At 45.7% G+C, this 22,624-nt stretch overlaps 1 protein-coding gene across 6 annotated transcripts in view; it reads right to left on the minus strand.

Annotated features, from left to right (window-relative positions):
* Positions 1 to 22,624, minus strand: part of LOC121558529 (pericentriolar material 1 protein-like) — a 34,791-nt gene that overhangs the window by 1,824 nt on the left and 10,343 nt on the right. For 3 of the 6 annotated variants that reach the window (XM_045219000.1, XM_045218998.1, XM_045218997.1), the window contains exons 8-31: positions 22,503 to 22,612; positions 21,822 to 22,110; positions 21,320 to 21,512; positions 19,901 to 20,107; positions 19,389 to 19,555; positions 19,050 to 19,285; positions 16,969 to 17,108; positions 16,640 to 16,769; positions 16,246 to 16,431; positions 15,812 to 15,993; positions 13,694 to 13,900; positions 10,893 to 11,184; positions 9,717 to 9,862; positions 8,897 to 9,129; positions 5,988 to 6,162; positions 5,097 to 5,416; positions 4,539 to 4,709; positions 4,304 to 4,360; positions 3,530 to 3,702; positions 3,108 to 3,239; positions 2,077 to 2,212; positions 1,739 to 1,891; positions 1,002 to 1,105; positions 434 to 568 (exon numbers count right to left, since the gene is read on the minus strand). In XM_045219000.1, coding sequence (XP_045074935.1) covers positions 434 to 568; positions 1,002 to 1,105; positions 1,739 to 1,891; positions 2,077 to 2,212; positions 3,108 to 3,239; positions 3,530 to 3,702; positions 4,304 to 4,360; positions 4,539 to 4,709; positions 5,097 to 5,416; positions 5,988 to 6,162; positions 8,897 to 9,129; positions 9,717 to 9,862; positions 10,893 to 11,184; positions 13,694 to 13,900; positions 15,812 to 15,993; positions 16,246 to 16,431; positions 16,640 to 16,769; positions 16,969 to 17,108; positions 19,050 to 19,285; positions 19,389 to 19,555; positions 19,901 to 20,107; positions 21,320 to 21,512; positions 21,822 to 22,110; positions 22,503 to 22,612 — 4,274 coding nt within the window. The remainder of the gene's footprint in view (positions 1 to 433; positions 569 to 1,001; positions 1,106 to 1,738; positions 1,892 to 2,076; positions 2,213 to 3,107; positions 3,240 to 3,529; positions 3,703 to 4,303; positions 4,361 to 4,538; positions 4,710 to 5,096; positions 5,417 to 5,987; positions 6,163 to 8,896; positions 9,130 to 9,716; positions 9,863 to 10,892; positions 11,185 to 13,693; positions 13,901 to 15,811; positions 15,994 to 16,245; positions 16,432 to 16,639; positions 16,770 to 16,968; positions 17,109 to 19,049; positions 19,286 to 19,388; positions 19,556 to 19,900; positions 20,108 to 21,319; positions 21,513 to 21,821; positions 22,111 to 22,502; positions 22,613 to 22,624) is intronic. The other 3 variants (XM_045218999.1, XM_045219002.1, XM_045219001.1) reach the window with 3 other exon arrangements.

The raw sequence follows: 22,624 nt of genomic DNA on the forward strand, positions 1-22,624 counted from the left end.
AATGATAAGCTAAAACTGCACTAGATAATAGACAGAATAGGTGTTGAGAAAATCGAAAAAGCTGCACACTGATACTATTTTTTTATTTTTATTTTTTTTATGGCTGAACCAATAGGATCTCGCTAGCTCGTGCTTGGCTCTGCCCCCCTACTTGCTTGTTCTGCCCACTATGGCTCATTTGTTCCCATTGGAAACGACAGGCTGTGGGTCTATCTTGGTTTAGTTATAAAAAATCTTTGCTGATACTACGCATTTTAAAATGGCTGAACCAATATTTCTGGATACATATTCTTATGTTAGTCTGCACTTTGTTAACTTGTTTGGGTGGACGTTTTCAGCTCTTATTCTACCAAAAGAAACTAATCTGAGGTTTGAGTCACAGTGGGGGAAAACCCCTCCTACATTTGAAACAATATCATAATGCTTATCATACCTGCAGTATGCCTCCCAGCTGTCGGTGGAAGAAGCGGACAAACTCCTTGCTCTCGTCGTTCTGCTGGGTGAGGGTGAGCACCATGCGCCGCACCGACGTCAGCAGCTGGTAGGAACACACCTCGTCCATGTGCTCCTGACAGACCACAAGAACAAAAACAACCACTCTCAGTTCTTTGACTTTAACAACATTCAATATTGCTAGCCTGGGTACATGACTGTTGTTGGATTCAAATCATGCTAGCTTTGCCAAATTGTTTGTTGGGACATCAACAAGTTGGCTAAGGCAGAAACAAGGGCTATTCCACTGCCAAGCATTTCATTCCAAGAGTGAAAATGTCTGTTCTTAGAACATTATGTGAATCATTGCTCAAGTCACACAAAACATACATCACAATAGTCTTATGTTATCTCACTCCAAATGTAGAATAAGTCTGGAACAAAAGCCTGCACATCCAGACCAGTAGCTTTCCAGGATGAGGATTGACCACCCCTAGTATAAATGAAGGAGAGGAGATGAAAGGGAAGGAGACCACTATAGAGTATTAAGGTGTGTCCTGGGTTCCTACCTTGAGGAAGGGGATGACTTCGGTCATGATGGCTTTAATCTGTCTGTCCAGCTGCTGGGTGTCGATCTGGGGACAGTGGACATCACCTGACCAGACTCCCGCACCTTTACACACACACACACACATTTATTAGCACATCTCCCATCTGAGGTGTGTGTTTTTTAAGCTGACATCAAGAGAAATCTAAACAGCTCAACACACCATTGCCACGTCCCATTTTTCTTTACTACGAGCGTGAGGGGACGACTGCACACTTCAAGGGCTCTACATGAGATCGCAGACAGCCAAAGTGCCTTGCACTTGGAAACACGTGTGTGGGAGTGCTCACACCCTCAGACCAAAAGACCGGAGAGTGGGACGAGGCACATGGCTTTGGGGAGCAAGCGTTACGCATTTCTACCATTTCTGTAGAGAGCGGAGAGAGATGTAGAGAGAGCGCGAGAGATGTAGAGCGAGAGATGTAGAGAGCGAGAGATGTAGAGCGAGAGCTAGAGATGAAGAGCGAGAGATGGAGAGCGAGAGGTAGAGCGAGAGCGAGAGGTAGAGCGAGAGCGAGATCGAGATGTAGAGCGAGATGTAGAGATGTCGAGAGCGCGAGAGATGTAGAGATGTCGAAAGCGAGCGAGCGATAGATGAGAGAGATATATGTAGAGAGGGAGAGATGTAGACAGATGTAGAGAGAGAGAGGTGTAGAGGTAGAGAGAGAGAGAGAGAGATGTGGAGAGCGAGAGATGTACCTTCCAGCAGTTGAGCAGCACTAGCAGAGGAGTTAGCAGAGGCCTCAGAGGCAGTAGCAGCGGTTGTGTTGGGGCTAAACTCAGCCTTGAGCTTCATGCGCTCGTACTCCCTCATCCTGGCTAGAGCCTTGTCTAAGTGGATCACTGTGTTACCTGGCAGCACAGCACAGCAAGGGGCAGGAGAGAGGAGGGGAGAGAAGAGCGAGAGCGAAGAAGGATATTAGAAGAGCAATGAGGGATAATAAACTCAAGTTAAGTTGCCACAAGCTGAAGTTCTCTTTTGACCTAATGTGCTGTGGATTAGAGCATTGTATGCATTTGTATTTTATATTTTTTACCTAAGTCGTCGTTAGCGAACGGCTCCAGGTTGGAGGTGGTGGACAGGGTGCTCTCGTTGTCCACCGATTCTGCGTCGTTCCGCCTCTTACTCGGCTCGTGATGCTTGATGACCCGGATGTTCTTCTCTGACACGTCCTGAGAGACAGAGGTAAAAATGGAATTCAGTTACACACCACTCACCCATGGAGGGATAACAAACACAATTTAGGGAGAAGAGAAAAAATACATTTTCAAAAAGAGAACCCATTCATCCTTCATTGTCTCGAACGGGGAGGGGGGACGACGACAAAAAACGTTGATTCGTCGCAGAGACACCTCTGCTAAACTCCCTTGACGGATTTCGCGTCTGTTCTATCTCGTTAAATTAGCAAGGGATGCAATAGACTAACAACAATTGGCAGCGCATCTGCCCTTCTATCCTTTTCTCCTAACATGGGGAAATCGGGTGTCTCATCCATCACTGGGCAACAAAGGAGTGATATACAAAGACAAAAAGGACGGTTCTAATTAGCGAAACCTCTGGGTACCTGGGCTAGAACAAAGACCTGCACAGCCATTCATCTAATCTGTCCAGCAGGCAGCAACCGCAACGCTTCGCTCAGACTGACGGATGGGCCGCAAGGCACAGCCTTACTGACAACTGGAAGACTGGATTTCAAAGACGAGAGAGGGGGGCGGAGAACAAAGGAGGTATGGAGAGAGAAAAAAAAGAGACGGACGGAGTGTTTAAGATGGATATGAGAGAGAGAGAGAAAGCGAGAGAGAGAGCAAGAGAGCGAGAGAGAAAGAGAGCGAGCAAGAGAGAGATGGGCAGAGTGTTTAAGATATATGCCTAGAGAGAGCGAGAGATGTTGAGAGAAAGTGAGAGGTGTCGGGGAATGAGATATGGGAGCGAGAGGCTAGAGAAAAGAGCGAGAGTGAGAGAGATGGGGAAAGTTTGAGAAGAGAAAGGAGGGAGTGGGTGATATGACAGCCAAGTGATTTAATGAGGCGGCAGGTGTGTGTGTGTGTATATATCCGTCTGTCTCACCCCGTCGCTGGTGGCCAGGCTCTCGCTGGGGGTGAGCTCTGACTGGGAGCCGGCTGCCCAGGCCACGGGGCCCAGGGAGGAGGCCTGGTCCTCGGCCGCACTCTTCTCCGTCAGGTGCCTGGTCACTATGTCCTGGAGGTCAACGGCAGAGAGACATGGTCAAACATGGGAATCCAACAGCAAGGAACAAGGTTACAAGCATGAGCTGTAAATGATGAAAAACATACTCTGCACACTGCAGTCTATGCTCCTACGTGATTCATCGACAACATTTGACCCCTCAGGTCTTTATCAGCAGCTGCTTGTGGCTTGTATCCATTCCAATGAGGTTTACCCATAGATTGTATGAAATACTATTTACAGTCTCATAGTAGGAGAGCGGATCTAGGATCAGCACTAGATCATTGTTCGGAGATGTTTACCTGTAGGGAGTAGAGTGCCCTCTGGCGCAGATAGTCGGTGTTGAGCAGCTGCAGCTCGTGGAAGAGCTCGATGAGGAAGTGGGGCCGCGATTCGTTCTGGGAGATGAGTGTGGCAACCTCCGAGTAGATGGTCTCCCTCAAAGCCTCAAACAGGGAGAAGTCACTGCTGGCATCTGGAGGTGTGAAACACAAGACAGACACTCAAGAAGATGTTCTCACGGGTATAAGAAGCAGTCATCTGTGGCAGTCTATTGGGGATACATCTCAGGTTTCCATACAGTATTGCAGAGGTGGCGGTGTAGGCTTTAGCTCCAGCCCTGCTGAAACATACCCAAATCTTCATTAGGACCTTGATTAGCTGAATCAGAGGTGTTAGTAGAGTTGGAGCAAAAGCCTGCATACCTAGTAGTTCTCTAAGAGCAATGTAGTTTTATTTAAGGCAATGATACTGGATATATTAAACCATATTGGATAGTACTGTAATAAATTTAGGTTGTTTCTAAAAAGCAGTTGAATTGTTTTAATGGTTTTAAAGCCAATTAAAATGCCAAGCATATTACTTAATTGTTAGCCAAGTTAATTAGCTAAAGCTAGAGACTCCAAGGTTACAAAGGTTGGGACCTAGTTTGAGTACGTTAAAAGATTAACTGTATTACATGCATTAGGTGCTTGGATGACCGATATTACACAAAAGTTGTGAAAAAATACCCAAAACTTAAATCAGTGACAATCAGTGTTAGCTGGTGCTTAGCTGTGTGCTAGGGGTGAGTTTACCTGGCGCTTCAGTGCATGCAATTCTGTTAGAGAGGAAAGGTGTTCTCCAAGCATAGGCTGTGAGGAAAATCAAAAAAGTGACGACATAAATAAACAAACAAAAAGTAAAACGTGGTCACGTCACAAAAAGGTGAGGACATGAAACCAATTAAACCAAGATTCAACTCAAATAATAATAATGAAACTGAAGATGCGAGTGGACAAGGTGTGGTGTGATGAGGTTAAGGTTTTGTACCGGAGGAGAGGTCGTTGGGCTTGTTGCCAGTCTTGGTCTTGCTGTCCAGTTTCTCCTGGGTCAGTTTGTCCAGCAGGCTCTGGTTCTGGTTTTGGTCCCGCTGGCGATGGGGCTGCGGCGCCCTCTCCTGGACAAAGTCGGCTGTGCTAGACACGCTGTCACTCTCCACTCCTGGGAATACACAAACAAGGAAAGAGAAAGTAGACATTCAAAACGAATAGAGGGGAGAAAGTGTGAGATACGATGTGTGTAAATGTTTCTTTGCGTATGTTTAAAAAAAGACCCTATTCGTGCATTTGTCTTTTGGATAGATTGTAGCCTTGAGCAATACTGTTTCAGCTTGTGTCTCCTAAATATTTGGAGGTCCTCAAATCTCTATTCTTATGATGTTTTAAATATATAAACAGGCAGGTGCTACACAGTGGTGGTGGTTGGAGCGAGTTACCTCCCGGCCTTCCTAACTGAGCTGCCGGAGAGGAAGGAAATGTCAAGTACTAGAGAAAAGGCGCTCAATATAAATCACTACATGTCCCTACACTGTATCCCCTGTCCCCGTACCCGTGTTCTTGTGGTGTCCCTTGGCCCGCCGGGTCCTCCTCTTGGAGTTGGGCGTCTTGTCGCGGGAGGCCAGGCTGGCCTGGGCAGAGGCCTTGCGTCCTGCCCTGAAGGTCTTGGTGACGGTGGTGGGGTCAGCGGGGTCCGGCATGCTGCTAAAGCTCTCCTGGGAGGCCTGGTCGAAGGCCTGGGGCCGGGTGTTGTTAGCCCCACTATGGGGTAAAGGGGAGGGAGATTCGGTGATAGGAGCTGGAGGCTGGGAGACGTTGAGCCAGCCAGATTCATGGCCACGACTGCTGCTTCCTTCATTCTGCCTCTGGGGCCTGGTGGGACGGATACAGACAGAACGACGGTTGGACTAATGAAGGAAGAAATTTGTATGTGTGAGTAATAGAGAACTAAGTAGTAATGAAGTGTGCCTTTCATTCTTCGCACACACACACACACACACACTAGGGCTGGGAATTGCCAGGGACATCACGATACGATATTATCACGATACTTAGGTGCCAATACGATATGTATTGCGACTCGCACGATTCTACATGTATTGCGAATAAACAAAGATTTTATTGTGATTTGATGTTCCAAACATATAGCTCACTATAAGTCTGCTGCAGAGAGACAGAGCATGAGAAAACTAGTTTTGATCAGTCAGGGAAAGTGCTGAAAACATGTTGGCTCACTATTTAAAAAGATGGAGAACATGCTATAGGATGAAAAATATTGGAGTTTTGGCACAGGTACAGCCGATTAGCGCTAGCTAACGCTACCTACATCGATTTTACAAACCGATACTTGGGAGTCAAACGTTGATAATATCGATACAATATCGTCCAAAAATGATATCACAATATGCAACTATCGATTTTTTCTCCCATCACTAACACACACCTTTTGTCTACAGTGTTGAGTGGGGAGCGTTGCAGGGGCGGGGGGAAGCTCAAGTACTCTGTCTTGACTGAGGTGTTGGGATCCAGCTGCTGTTGGTTGTCTGGGCTGGCCTGGCTACCAGCACTGTGAGGGAACTCACCCATAGCAGAAGGGAACAGGGGGTTGAAGTTAAACCCTGTGTAGGAGAAAAATAAGTGATGTGAGCACACATATTGAGGTATATTGTGCAGGTTAGCGTTTTTTCCGTCATGAATCTTGTTCTGGAGGCAGCTCTGCAGAGTGGTCACTAGCTGGCACAGCCACAGTCATCAAATCTGATTTTAAACCTAACCCTAATGCCTAATCCTAACCTTAAATTAAGACCAAAAAGCTCATTTTATGTTAATGAGTTTTACAATATAGACCTTTTTATTTTTTTTGCAGCTGGGTAACTTAAGGGGAAATCGCTTAGTTCTGCCTCCAGGACAAGACTGATGACAAGCGTCAACCTGCGTATATTGTGATCTGGGAACACAACAACTTGGTTACAAACTTATCAAATCGAATTTCCTACTATTCCAGTATGCCCTCTAGTCCTCAATCACGCTCATATGTGCCAGAGCTTCTCAATTTCCAAAGCGAACCTCTGAAGTGAACTGGTCCAAGGTGATGAGTGAAAGAGACATTATTTGAACACTAACTATACACTGAGTATACAAAACATTAAGAACACCTGCTCTTTCCATGACATATAGACTGATCAGGTGAATCCAGGTTAAAGCTATGAGGACAGGTTAAAGAAGGATTTTAAAGCCTTGAGACATCGATTTTGTATGTGTTCCATTCAGAGGATGAATGGACAAGACAACAAATGTAAGTGCTGTTGAACGGGGTATGGTAGTAGGTGCCAGGCACACCGGTTTGTGTCAAGAACTGCATCACCGCTGGGTTTTCCACGCTCAACAGTTTCCCGTGTTTATCAAAAATGGTCCACCACCCAAAAAGACATCCAGCCAACTTGACACAACTGTGGGAAGCATTGGAGTCAACATGGGCTAGCATTCCTGTGGAACACTTGACACCTTGTAGAGTCCATGCCCCGATGAATTGAGGCTGTTCTGAGGGCAAAACGGGGTGGGGTGCAACTCAATATTAGGAAGTTGTTCCTAATGTTTGGTATACTCTGTGCACATTCTTGGATGTTTCATTCCTTTGAGAACTTTCACTCATACAATAGAGATACAGTTGAAGTCGAAGTTTAGATAAACCTTAGCCAAATACATTTAAACTCAGTTTCACAATTCCTGACATTTAATCCTAGTAAAAATTCCCTGTCTTACGTCAGTTAGGATCACCACTTTATTTTAAGTGAAATGTCAGAATAATAGTAGATATAATTATTTATATTAGTATTTATTTCTTTCATCACATTCCCAGTGGGTCAGAAGTTTACATACACTCAATTAGTATTTGGTAGCATTGCCTTTAAATTGTTTAACTTGGGTCAAATGTTTCAGGTAGCCTTCCACAAGCTTCCCACAATAAGTTGGGTGAATTTTGGCCAGTTCCTCCTGACAGAGCTGGTGTAACGGAGTCAGGTATTTAGGCCTCCTTGCTCGCACATGCTTTTTCAGTTCTGCCCACAAATGATCTATAGGATTGAGGTCAGGGCCTTGTGATGGCCACTCCAATACCTTGACTTTGTTGTCCTTAAGCCATTTTGCCACAACTTTGGAAGTATGCTTGGGGTCATTGTGGAAGACCCCTTTGCGACCAAGCTTTAACTTCCCGACTGATGTCTTGAGATGTTGCTTCAATATATCCACATAATTTTCCTTCCTCATGCCGCCATCTATTTTGTGAAGTGCACCAGTCCCTCCTGCAGCAAAGCACCCCCATAGAATGATGCTGCCACCCCCGTGCTTCACGGTTGGGATGGTGTTCTTCGGCTTGCAAGCAACCCCCTTTTTCCTCCAAACATAACGATTGTCATTATGGCCAAACAGTTCTATTTTTGTTTCATCAGACCAGAGGACATTTCTCCAAAAAGTACAATCTTTGTCCCCATGTGCAGTTGCAAACCGTAGTCTGGCTTTTTTGTGGTGGTTTTGGAGCAGTGGCTTCTTCCTTGCTGAGCGGCCTTTCAGGTTATGTCGATATAGGACTCGTTTTACTGTTACCTGTTTACTCCAGCATCTTCACAAGGTCCTTTGCTGTTGTTCTGGGATTGATTTGCACTTTTCGCACCAAAGTATGTTCATCTCTAGGAGACAGAATGCGTCTCCTTCCTGAGCGGTATTACGGCTCCGTGGTCCCATGGTGTTTATACTTGCGTACTATTGTTTGTACAGATGGACGTGGTACCTTCAGGCGTTTGGAAATTGCTCCCAAGGATTAACCAGACTTGTGGAGGTCTACAATATTTTTTCTGAGGTCTTGGCTGATTTCTTTTGATTTTCCCATGATGTCAAGCAAAGAGGCACTGAGTTTGAAGGTAGGCCTTGAAATACATCCACAGGTACACCTCCAATTGACTGAAATTATGTCAATTAGCCTATCAGAAGCTTCTAAAGCCATGACATAATTTTCTGGAATTTTCTAAGCTGTTTAAAAGGCACAGTCAACTTAGTGTATGTAAACTTCTGACCCACTGGAATTGTGATACAGTGAATTATAAGTGAAATAATCTGTCTGTAAACCATAGTTGGAAGAATTACGTGTCATGCACAAAGCAGATGTCCTAACCAACTTGCCAAAACTATAGTTTGTTAACAAGAAATTTGTGGAGTTGTTGAAAAACGAGTTTTAATGCCTCCAACCTAAGTGTATGTAAACTTCCGACTGCAACTGTATGTCATAACATCAAGGAGGAAGGATCTATAAACATTGGATGGAAGGTGCATTTATAAAAGGGGTGTTGGAAGTCGTACCGGAGGAGAGGGGCGAGAATCCGGCCAGGCCAGGGGGCAGGTTGAGGGCCTGGTTGACAGAGGGGGGCATGGAGGAGGTGAAGGGGAGAAAGAGGCTGGTGGGGGAGAGGGGGGGACAGGCACTGCCGGAGTCCCGGGACGTGGAACCCTGGTTCTGGGCCTGTTGACCTGACGACGACGAGGGCTGTTGTTGTTGTTGTTGACGGAGCAGGTCGCTCAGCACCAGTTTCAGTCTGGGGACAAACGGGACAAATACAGGCAAGTCAGCGTTAAAACGTAATAATATTCACATTCATGTATTCACAAGTCATGTTTAAACCGGATATCATGTTCACATATACTGCAGATAGTCAGTCATGGTTAAATAACTATGCACTTAGAACGATACACTAATGTAGACATGACATGCGTGTGAACCTAACGAACGAAAGCTGCAATGAATAAATGTTCATAAACTGAATTGTAAGGTCTTGAAAACAGACACTGATCATTTCCCTCATGCAGTACATTGAGCCGGTGACATTAACATATTAGTAAACTAATAAAGTATCTGGGGATTTCAGATGGAAATTAACTACAGTATATAGCTAAAATATGGTGCAATGTTTGTCGTACATTATCTGTGTCAAACGGGTCCCGTGTGGGTCAGTTGGTAGAGCAACGCGCTGGCAACGCCAGAGTTGTGGGTTCGATTCCCATGGAGGACCAGTACGAAAAAGTATGCACTCACTACTGTAAGTCTGCTAAATGACTAGAACGTAAATAAACCAATAGAATACACATTTCTAGTTGTTGTTTTGTCTGTCTGTGTTCGTTCTACCTTTCGACGTTGTTCTGCTGCCAGGCCAGCTGTGTGTAACACTGGCTGAGCTGGTGCATGACCAGGTGGACCTGGGGGGAGGACAGGTTGTTGGGCAGCGCGCTGTACGGTCCTGTCAGCAGGGTCTGGAGCATGTAGGACAACGTCTGGATGGATGGGGGGGGGTAGTGACAAGGAAAGAGTGAGAGACAGGGAGAGGAAGAGATGGAGAAAGAGTGTGTAGAGAGAGAAAGAAAGAGTTTGAAAGACAGATAGAGAGAGAGAAGGGAAGGAGAAGGGGGGGGGGGGGGGGAGAAAATGGTATTCATGAACCTGTCAGTCAGTTGGTTTCCCATACAGGTTCTGACACCCAGTCAAATAGGAACTCTAGCCAACGGCTGATTTCTATAAAGGAATAGCAGCGTTGGCATTTCCATCAGGACGACGCACCCTGAATAAACTCAACACCATGCCCTATAGGTTAATAAGTGTCACCGCCGCCATGCTATATCAATGACTATGTGGAGAAAATCCATTTAGGCACCTCTTAACACAAGACTAGCGTGAGTAATACATTTTCTTTATTAACTTACTTTTTCAACCTTAGTGAAATGTAATAGACATTGAACAGTAAGGAAAGAGAGCAGAAATGCCAGACATTCTTTGGCGGTGTGCCTTAGGTTGCTGCTACCTTTTCTGTAGGTTGGGTGAAACAGACCAGGGTCGAATACATAATATTCAGAATATTTGAAATACTTGGTGTACTTTATTTGGCTTAGCTGGTCATGTAAAATGGAAACAAACTCCTCATGCCAGGCAAGCTAAATTAACCTCAAGTACCTCATTTGGTAAGGTGAATTCAGACCTGGTTCGGATAAGTATTCCAAATATTTGAAATACTTGGGCACTTCTTAAAAAAAATAGCTTGGAAGGTACAATGAAAACAATGGAATAATCCAAAAAGCATGTACACCCCTCATACCAGACAAGTTAAAATCAATACATTCCAAAAAGTTGACATGTGAGGTTCCCTTGATATAGCTTAGCTTGTCAGGTACAATGGAACCAAACTCCTCATGCCAGCTGGCCTCATACCTGACAAGCTAAATCAGGCACGCCTCAACCATGTCAAATGCTTGAGATAAGCCTACATATTAGTGTGAGGTGACTGAAGTGTGTGCCAACTGCTATACCAACCTGCTGGTCCTGCAGTAGGGTCTGACACATGCTGGTGCTAAAGTCCAGCTGCCTCTGTAGTGTGCCCACCTGCTCCTGCCAGTGGCGTGATGCCAACCCAGACCCAGTGCCAGAACCCTCCTGGAAGGACAGCTCAGCTGCCCAGCGCAGGTTCTCCTGGCGCCTCGCACCCCCGATGCTGACGCCGCCGTGGGCTTGGGACTGTTGTGGTTGTTTGGCTCTGGCTCGAGAACGGAGAGAGGGTCGGCCACTAGCTTCGGATGCGAATTGTTGGGGCGGCTTCAGAACTTTGCTGGAGAAAGAGAACGAAGGGGGAGAGTGATATATTTGTATTATTGGGTGTCCAACGAGTTGTGGGTGCTGCTGGGAATGCATGACCCAATTTTCCCTTAGAACTTTCATGATGCCAGGATTCAAGTATTATTAGTCTTATGATGATTCAAGTTTTATTATTCTCATGTACGGGCTACGTATGGTATACATTGTCCAACGAAGTGCTTACTTGCAAGTTCCTTCGACAATGCATCAATAGGAAATTGTAAAAAATAAGAATACGAACATAAAGTAAATGGTAGTAGAATACTGTATGTTAGCATATATCAATAGAATCCTATGGGGTGGATCAAAAGCCTGCACACCAAGTTTGATTCATCCTTAAGAGTCTATTAACGAACCCGTAATAAAAAACATCCATCAAAATCCGTCAGTTTAAGGTAGAGATATCATTTTTTTGAATTGGATGCGTCTCAATCCACCGCCTACACTAATGTCGGCTTTCCGCATCTGTGGTGGAAGGTGGCTGAGCTATAGCGGTGTGTCAGACCATGAGACATCCCGACATCACTAAAACGTCTGTAGCGTCGGAACGTCGACTACAACTCTATGGAAAGAGTAGACTGTCACGAACACGATGGTGTTCTCCGTTTTGCTCTACAAATGTCACGGGGCTCGTCTGAAGGTAATCCATACAAACGAATAGAAGTATGGAGGTAGTTTAGTGCCAACAAAAATAAGGGGTTAAATATGTACAAAAAAACAAAAATATTTCCTGAGCTTTCTTAAATCTCCTAATACATATACAGTACCAGTCAAAAGTTCGGACACACCTACTCATTCAAGGGTTTTTCTTTATTTTTACATTGTAGAATAATAGTGAAGACATCAAAACTATGAAATAACATACGGAATCATAGTTAAATTAAAATATTTTATATTTGCGATTCTTCAAATAGGCACCGTTTGCCTTGATTACAGCTTTGCACACTTGGCATTTTCTCAACCAGCTTCACCTGGAATTCCAACAGTCTTGAAGGAGTTCCCACATATGCTGATCACTTGTTGGCTGCTTTTCCTTCACTCTGCCGTCCGACTCATCCCAAACCATCTCAATTGGGTTGAGGTCGGGGGATTGTGGAGGCCAGGTCATCTGATGCGGCACTCCATCACTCTCCTTCTTGGTCAAATAGCCCTTACACAGCCTGGAGGTGTGTTGGCTCATTGTCCTGTTGAAAAACTAATTATAGTCCCACTAAGCCCAAACCAGGCGTATCACTGCATAATGCTGTGGTAGCTATGCTGGTTAAGTGTGCCTTGAATTCTAAATAAATCACTGACAGTGTCACCAGCAAAGCACCCCCACACCATAACACCTCCTCCTCCATGCTTTACGGTGGGAACTACAAATCCGTTCACCCACATCGGTTCTCACAAAGACACGGCGGTTTGAACCAAAAATATCAAATTTCGACTACAGGCCAAAGGACAATTTTCCACCGGTCTAATGTCCATTGCTCATGTTTCTTGGCCCAAGCAGGTCTCTTCTTCTTATTGGTGTCCTTTAGTAGTGGTTTCTTTGCAGCAATTCGACCATGAAGGCCTGATTCACACAGTCCCCCTCTGAACAGTTGATGTTGAGATGTGTCTGTTACTTGAACTCTGAAGCATTTATTTGGCCTGCAATTTCAGAGGCTGGTAACTCTAATGAACTTATCCTCCACAGCAGAGGTAACTCTGGGTCTTCCATTGTGGCTGTCCTCATGAGAGCCAGTTTCATCATAGCGCTTGATGGTTTTTGCAACTGCACTTGAAGAAACTTTCAAAGTTCTGGAAATGTTCAGTATTGACTGACCTTCATGTCTTAAAGTAATGATGGACTGTCATTTCTCTTTGCTGTTCTTGCCATAATATGGACTTGGTCTTTTACCAAATAGGGCTATCTTCTGTATACCCCCCACCACTACCTTGTCACAACACAACTGATTGGCTCAAACGCATTAAGAAGGAAAGAAATTCCACAAATTAACTTTTAAGAAGGCACACCTGTTAATTGAAATGCATTCCAGGTGACTACCTCATGAAGCTGGTTGAGAGAATGCAAAGTGTGTGCAAAGCTGTCATCAAGGCAAACGGTGCCTATTTGAAGAATGGCAAATATAAAATATATTTTGATTTGTTTAACACTTTTTTGGTTACTACGATTCCATGTGTTATTTCAGTTTGTCTTCACAATTATTCTACAATGTCAAAAATAGTAAAAAATAAAGAAAAACCCTTGAATGAGTAGGTGTGTCCAAACTTTTGACTGGTAGTTTATATATTTTTAAAGCTAAAGGGGTCCTAAAATTCTATATCAAACAGCTAAATGGTCTGACCATCTTAAAACAATTCCATATGTAGCTTGTTCCCTCCCACCCCAACGGCTTAGACTTTTAGAGGTTAAGAGTACTGTGCCCTGTATCTTTATCCTGAATCGAAAATTAATACAAAAACAATGGGTATCCTTGTATACATCTTTCACAGACCTGCCCAGTGTCTTCCTGTTGCTGTAGGATCGCTGCTTCCTAGTGGAGTAGAGATGCAGGTCATCACTGGAGCTGGACTCTGCTCCGTCCTCCTCTTCTTCTTCTTCTTCATCCTCCTCTTCTTCTTCTTCCTCAGCGCCCATCTCAGAGGGGTAGCCGTCCTCATCCAGCTGACAGGTGGTGGAGCCGCCCCACGTGGCCATGGTCCTGAGGAGGGTAACAAGTCGTTTAAGGCCCCACTCAGAGACTAAACCGATCCCCCTAGGCACTTCATGTAGACATGAGAGCATACGATGGCTAAAAGCTAGGGGTGTAACGATCCATCTACTACATCGATGTATCGATTTATATTCATATGATCCAACTACATCGATCTGTGCTCGGCGAGTTGGCCTTTTGGACAACATATATCGATCTAACATCGTTTTAAAATGTAATAAATCGATTGTATCGATACTAGGGAAATAACCCATTGGATTTAAGCACGTCAGACTTTATATGCAGGGGTGCACATAACTGGTATGCAGATACGCAAGCGCGACAAAAATCAGGAATGCGTAATGCCACTTGTGTTACTACGCGCCTTTGCGTACTTGACCGATCTTCTCATCTAACCTTCCACATGACATGTTGCTTGTCAACTACTGTCAGGGATGTCCAAAAAGCAACAGACATTAAGCAGCTTCTTTGGCGTTTCGCCACCTACAAAGAAACGCCAACTGGAGCCAGAGCCGAAGAAAATACTTTTTTTCGGAAAAGTGGCTCCAAGATGTGCAGTGGCTTGAAGCTAACGATGAGCGCACTGAAATGTGGTGCAAGATTTGCCGCTCAAATCCACATCTAGCAGACAAAACAGGTGCATTTTATAAAGGCTCAAAGAATTTCAACCATCCTTTATTTGACAAACATGAAAAGAGCAAGGAGCACACGAATGTGGCGCAAGCCATTGCTAAAAGCTAGCCGAGAATAAATGTCCAGTCGCCCACTTGCCAGATGGCGAGACAAGCTGAATGAAGAACAGCGGCAAGCTCTGTTTAATATTTTTCTCTTTCCATAAAGCTAAACACGCACGTCCCATGTCTTCCTATTCTGAGGATGTTCATTTACTGAAGCAGCTAGGAGTAAATGTCGGAGGTGCATATCATTCACGTGAAGGGGGCACACGGATCATGCAGAGCATCGCTCACACCATCAGCGGGGAGTTACGAGCCAAGTTGCAGTCTGCTGAATTTTGGGGGCTGCTTTTTGATGGATCTGAGGACATCACAAAAACTGAGCAGGAAATAGTTTACATTGTGTCTGTGTCCAGCAACGGAGAGTTTACTTCGGACTTTATTGGACTGATTGAATTGGGTGCTGACCGAACCGCACAGGCCATAACAGACGGACTTGTGAGACTTTTCCAGGACACAGGCTTGGATGACTGGACAACAAAGTTGGTCGCTGTGTGCACAGACGGGGCTGCTGTCAACGTAGGTATCTACAACGGCGTTGTGCCAAAACTCCGGCAACATGCTGCGGTTGGAGACTCCCTTGTGCACATTCTGTGCACCGCACACACACTGGAGAATTGCGCGAAATCAGCTGATCGCAACGTTCCTTACTGTGAGACATTTCATCGCTCTGTGGTCAAGCTGCTGCAGTTTTATTTACAAAAAGGTGGAGCAAAAAAAACTGCTGCACTGAATAAAGCTATGTGAAGAAAATGGGATCTCCTTTGTGGAACTGGGTAAGTTTCATAATACCAGATGGTCTGCATGGAGGCATGAAACACTGTTAAAAATATCAAGACTATTGCCAGCCATTAAAATGCAACTGGTTACCAGGTATTTATTTCAGTCACACTGGTTGAATTTTTGGCTAAAAGGTTACTGAATCGATTTCAAGTCACTGAATCGTTTCGGATCGTATCGTTCTAAATGAACCAATATCGTCCTTGAATCGTATCGACAACCACGAATCGTGATACAAATCGAATCGTTGTTAAAACGAATCGTTACACCCCTACTAAAAGCATCATTCTATTTCTATCTGCAACATTCAGAACGGTTCACATCATAGAATTGACCCCCGATGTAGATTTGGGGGCCTTTGTGAATAATCTACCGCTTTTCTCACCTCTCGTCCCTGCTGAGTGGCTGCGAGGCGGCGGCGTGTCCATCTGGGTCCTCCATCCTGTAGGGGGAGTCGCTGAGGCCGCTCCTCCTCTGGTGCTCGGCCATCAGGGACTCCAGGTGCTTCCTCCGCTGGCGCAGCTCCTCCCGCAGGATCTGGTGGCGCCGCATCTCACACCACAGCTGCTTGGGAACCATGAAGGTAAATGAGCGGAGTCATTTTCATGGTTACATCTGCATGATAACCCACACACTCCTATAAGAGCTCCCTGACATCTAGCCATGGCTAACTCGGTCACGCTAACCCTTACCAGTTAACTCTCAGGAAAAGCCTTGCACTGAGCGGGTGATACAAGTGTTTCACGAGCCATCACTTTAAGTTTGTACTAGCCTTGATGTTTTGTGAACCTGTCAATGAAATCAAAATAAAGAACCCACCTCGTTGTCGGTGACAGAGGCGTTAGCAGCGGCCTGGGCTGTGGGTTTGAGCACGGCGGCGGCGGCAGGAGAAGCGTTGGCTTTGGGGGCTGCAGCCGGCGCAGGGGGAGGGGCCGGGGTGGAGGTTGCAGCCGGGAGCTTCCTCATCAGGGCCTGCTGGCTCACTGTGCTGCTGGACACTGACGACTGGAGAGGAGAAGAGCGGAGGGAGAGGTAGAATGAGAGAGAGAGAGAATGATAGGAGAGAGGAGGAGATAGAGAGTGACTGTCTCAACACCCTATTCCCAATATAGGGCACTACTGTTAAAAAAGAGTCCAGGAAGAAGTTCAGAAAGAAGTTCTGACACCAAAACAATCAATCAGGAAATAGGGCGATGTGTGCTCAGTGTGTTACCTGCAGGTCGGGGCAGGCCCACTGTAGGTCCTGGATTTTGTCCTGGATCTCCATCAGCCGCTGGCGCTCCTCGTGGAGCTGCTGCAACTCCTGCTGCTGCTGACGAAGCTTCTCCTCGTACAGCTTCTCCCTGAGACACACACACAACATCTTTTAGATTCACAAACAGAATCACCAGCTGTGTAATTCACACATGCTTAAATGCAGGAATGCACTCACTCAATATATAAATAGACGCAGGCACGTTCATACACATACACTTCTGATGGTTCAACAGCCTCTACTATGTATGTGTTAGTGCTCCGTGTGGGCGTGCGGGAGTCTCCTACCTGGCCTTGTCTGTGAGGGTGAGGTCTCTGGGGCTCTTGGCTGCGGAGGAGGAGGAGGCAGCAGCAGCACCTCTGGTGTTGTTGGGCTGCTGGTGGTGACCCTCGTCCTCGTTGGCCGTGGTGGCGTCTGTATCATCACTCTGGGAGACAGGAAGTCACATGGTTACTATTCCATAAGGCCATCACCCATCTTCAAATGACTCAAATTCCAGCTCTTTACTTTCTTGGACTGTAAAGGATCCTCTTCCACTCTGAACTGTCTAGACCACTCAGCTGCACCATGGTCATATTACATTATATACCATGTGTTCTATTTTGTATTATTTGCTTATACGTGTTGATATGTTTCTACTCGCACGCTCTATATACAATGCTGTGAGAAAGTACTTGCCGCCATTCTAAATTGTATTTTCTTTTGCATATTTGTTATACTGAATGATATCAGATCTTCAACCAAAACCTACTATTAGATAAAGGGAACCGGAGTGAACAAATAACACAACAATTACATACTTATTTCATTTATTTCATAAAGAAAGTTATGCAACACCCAATGCCCCTGTATGGGGAAAAAAGTAATTGCCCCCTTGCACTCAGTGACTGGTTGTGCCGCCTTCTGCTGCAATGACTCCAACCAAACACTTCCTGTAGTTATTGATCAGTCTCTCACGTCGCTGTGGAGGAATTTTGGCCCACTCTTCCATGCAGAACTTCTTTAACTCAGCTACATTTTGGGGTTTTCAAGCATGAACTGCTCATTTCAAGTCCTACAACATCTGAATTGGGATTTTGTCTGTACTTTTTGACTAGGCCATTCCAAAACTTCAAATGTTTTACTTTTTACCCATTTTCATGTAGACTTGATTGTTTATTTTGGATCAGTCTTGCTGCCTGACCGATCTGCGCTTCAGTTCACAGACGGATGGTCTGACATTCTCCTGTAGAATTCTCTGATACAGACCAGAATTGATGGTTCCTTCTTTTAAGGCAAGTCATACAGGTCCTGAGGCAGCAAAGCATCCCCAAACCATCACAGTACCACCACCATGCTTGACCGTTGGTGTAAGGTTCTTACTGTGGAATGCAGTGTTTGGTTTTCGCCAGGCATAATGGGACCCATGTCGTCCAAAAAGTTATACTTTTGACTCATCTGTCCATAGAACATTCTTCCAAAAGTCTTGATGATCATCCAGGTGCTTTTTGGCAAACTTGAGTCAACTTTTTGGACGAGATGGGTCCAATTATGTCTGGCGAAAACCAAACACTGCATTCCACAGTAAGAACCTCATCGGTAGTGTGATGGTTTGGGGATGCTTTGCTGCCTCAGGACCTGGATGACTTGCCTTAATAGAAGGAACCATGAGTTACGCTCTGTATCAGAGAATGTCAGGCCATCGGTCTGTGAGCTGAAGCGCAGCTCGGTCATGCAGCAAGACAATGATCCAAAATACAAATCAAGTCTACATGAAAATGGCTAAAAAGCAACACATTTTAAGTTTTGGAATGGCCTAGCAAAAGTCCAGACCTAATCCCACTTGAAATGTTGTGGCAGGACTTGAAACGAGCAGTTCATGCTTGCAAACCAACAAATATCGTTGAGTTAAAGCAGTTCTGCATGGAAGAGTGGGCCAAAATTCCTACAGCGATGTGAGACTGATCAACAACTACAGGAAGCATTTGGTTGCAGTCACTGCAGCTAAAGGTGGCACAACCAGCTATTGAGTGTAAGGGGGGCAATTACTTTTTCACACAGGGAAATTGGGTGTTGCATTACTTTGTTAATTAAAATCAATAAAATAAGTATAATTTGTGTTTTTATTTTAAAATGATCTAATATTAGGTTTTGGTTGAAGATCTGATAACAAATACGTATAAAAAAAAAATGCATAAATAAAGAAAATCAGAAAGGGGGCTAATACTTTTTCACTGCAATGTATACTCCCAATGATTTAATGGGTATATTGTGTCAGCGCACAGTGCCTTTTTCAGACAATGGACTTGGACTTTGGAGCCTACAATTTATTTCAGATTCTTTATCTTCCATATGCTATGTTTCTCTGTTTCTAGGTCAGTCCTCTCACCTGCACCATGGCCACCAGCTCCTGGAGCTGCCGTAGTTTCTGCTTGGCCGTCTGCAGCCGGTGGACTTTGTGGGCGTAGTCTGCGTCCTCGTTCCCCAGGCTGCTCCTCCTGCTCGACCCCGAGCCCTCGCTGTCCCGACCCCCGGCCCCCTGCGCCCCCTCTTCATCCTCCAGGGCATCGTCTTCTTCATCATCGTCGTCCTTGACCTCGTTGTAGGGGCGGTTGTACTGGCACTCTGTTGGAGGCAGAGACAATGAGGGTTAGTGAGATGAGAGTGGGTTGTGTGTGAACAGCATGGGGGTGTACAGCATGTAATGTGCGTATGTGTGTCGTGCTACCTATGGCTGAGGGGATGTTGAGGCTGCGGAGGTTTGTTGCTGCAGAGCGGTTGTTGATCTCACACTCGGTGTTGAGTCTCCCGTCAGCGCGGTTGTTGGCGCTGCCTCCTCCTCGGGCGTTGGTCAGACTGTTCATTTCTGTCCAGTTCCCAGAACGCTGTGGGTTTCTGACCAGGGGAAAGAGAGATGGAGAAGAGGGTCAAGTCTCAATTTCACTCTCCGGCGTGATTTGCCCTTGGGAATTGTATTTAGCTAAACCTTTATAATATTTCTTAGCCAGGCAAGTTATTGAGAACAAGCTATATTTTACAATAAAGACCTGGTAATGTGGGGCACATGAAGGGAACAGATGATATGCTTGGTTTGAAACTAACCAGTGACTGTCAGTGGTTGCCGGTTCGAATCCTAGGTCTGTGATGCTTAGTATCAGAATTGGACAGGGCCCACTTATAAACAGCTCTAATGCGGAATAATAACGACGTCACCCTACTCTGTCCGTGTCCCTCAAGTACCTGATGTTGGTGATGGGGGGCCGGCGGTTCTCCTGCTCCGAGTCGAACATGGTCTCCAGCATGGAGCCGTCCTCCTCAGTCTCCTCCTCCTCCTCTTCCTCCTTCACGTTCTCGTTGACCGTGTCCACCATCATGTCCGATGTCTGCTCGTAGTACTGCACCAGCTCACGCAGCTCGTTCAGACGCTTGTGCACCTCCTTCAGCTTCCTGTGGTGGTGTGGGGGGAGAGACTTAGGCCTGATTCCGTTTTAAATGTCCAAAGACTTAAAAGCATTGGATTGGCCTTCTGCCCAAAGTGTGCACTCTTCACAACCCCCCACACCCAAGAATTTACAGCACCTCACGTGAGCTGCAAGCAGTCTATTCCCTTTGAGTCACATTTCAGAAACAGTGTGGGGGAATGAATGGGGAGAAATGGAATGGGGGAAAGAGACTATGGTTGATACATGGACAACTGCTTCAATGAAGGAGAGACACTTGACTAATTGGATCCATTGTTGCTCAGACTGATGAATGAATAAGAGGGATAAGGGTGATGGATGATAGAGTTTGTCTGAAGGAACAGTACAGTATGGATCTTCAGCTGCCGGTACCAGAGTGATAGAAAGGGTGCATGCTAATAGTCTGAGCTGGTTCCCTCTACTAGTCTCCTTTGCTTCATTGCCACTGGGTTGTATTCATTAGGGCACCACTGGGTTGTATTCATTAGGGCACCACTGGGTTGTATTCATTAGGGCACCACTGGGTTGTATTCATTAGGGCACCACTGGGTTGTATTCATTAGGGCACCACTGGGTTGTATTCATTAGGGCACCACTGGGTTGTATTCATTAGGGCACCACTGGGTTGTATTCATTAGGGCACCACTGGGTTGTATTCATTAGGGCACCACTGGGTTTTATTCATTAGGGCACAAGTCCAGGTAGTCCCAATAGACATGGAACACTGGTCACTTGAATCATGTTTACATACTGTTTTACTCATTTCATATGTATATACTGTATTCTAGTCAATGCCATCCTATTCAACTATTGCTGTATAAATACTATTCAATCCTACGTATTCTACAGATATACTAAATATTCTATCCACATACTGTCCATAATGTCTATACATCCCATCACATACATATACTCCGGACTCAGACATTGCTCGTCCTAATATTTATATACATTTCTTAATTCCATTATTTTACTTTGAGATGTGTGAATTGTTAGATACTACTGCACTGTTGAACACAAGCATTTTCGCTACACCCGCAATAACATTGCTAAATATGTGTATGCGACCAATAAAATTGGATTTGGGCAAGTCCAGGTAGTTCCTCTGTGTTTCAGTCAGTTTTCTTCCATTTGGTGCCTTATGAATACAACCGTGGTGTGATGTGCACTGATCTTAATAATAGTTGGAGTTTAGTACCGGAGTTTGTCTGCTGGGGCGTCCTCATGCTGGGGGTGCTGGGTGTGTGTGGCGGGGTGGTAGGTGGAGGGGTCCCGTCTCATGGCTGAGGCCCCGTTGGGCTCCCGGTACAGGGCAGAGGGGCGGTCCGAGGAGGGCCCCGCGCCCAGAGCCAGGCTACGCTGAGAGGACACAGACACAACGGCGCCGCGACCTGAGGGAACAACATACACGCGTCACTCACACAAGCACGGCTGCAAACTTACAAGCTTCTATCATATAAAACACGTTTCTCCCCAAAGAATGTAAGATGGGAGCTGCGCCACTATGTAAACACAATAAAAAAACACATCTAAAAAGTTTGTTATCATTGAAGGCTCTAGATTGCAGGAAACAGCTTTGCAGGTGTTCAAATAAGCAATAATCTCTGAAAAATCTAAAAATATCACTGACCCCTCCGGGCCTCCATCCCTGACGGTGTTATCCTACTCCTAGTCAGCTACAGAGACGAACCATAACTTACAGGAGTTGTTGTTGAGGGTCTGGTCGCGGAGCGAGTGCAGCTCCTGCAGGATCTTGTCCATGGTCTGCTTCTTGTCCTGCAGCTCCTGCAGCTTGGTCAGCTTGGCGCTCGCCGCCGAGGCCGACGTGGGGGTGATGGAGGTCAGGGAGGTGAGAGGGGTGGGATGGAGGAAGGAGGAGGAGGCAGAGCGGGGAGGAGGGGAAGGCTGGGAGGAGCGGGAGCGGCAGACTTCCCGAGAGAGGGAGAGGCTCGCGGCTTGTCTGCGGTTGTCTGGGACTACTGCCTTGGTCTGAGGAAGGAAAGGCACACAGGATGTTAGTAGGCGCATAAACACAAACATTCAACTCATCATTTATTACTTTGATGGGTAGCACTTCACATTACCACAAGGGATAAAGTGGTAATAACATGGTAACAAGTTCTATTTACTCAACATGGAGACTTCATTTTGCCCAGTTATCCCTTCATTTAAATGGAATGATTCTTGTTATAGGGTTATTCACCACGTATGTAATAGAGGGGTAACAATACCATGTTATTGCAACTTTAGCCCGTGCTGTAAAGTGCTACCTTATGTTTGCCAGGGTTGTATTCATTAGGCACCAGACAGAAGAAAATGCTAATACTTTTGGCTATGGTGTGCCCTAATTAATACGACCCAGTACTGTATGTTGCTGGTACCTGGGAGTCGTGCAGCTGGTTGTGGAAGCGCTGAATGAGGTCGTTCAGCTCATCGTTCAGCTCCGAGGTGATGCTCAGCCCTGACACACTGCCTGTGGTCTCCGTCGGCACTGGAACAACAC

The sequence above is a fragment of the Coregonus clupeaformis genome, unplaced genomic scaffold (genome assembly GCF_020615455.1).
Source record: "Coregonus clupeaformis isolate EN_2021a unplaced genomic scaffold, ASM2061545v1 scaf1964, whole genome shotgun sequence".
NCBI lineage: Eukaryota > Metazoa > Chordata > Actinopteri > Salmoniformes > Salmonidae > Coregonus > Coregonus clupeaformis.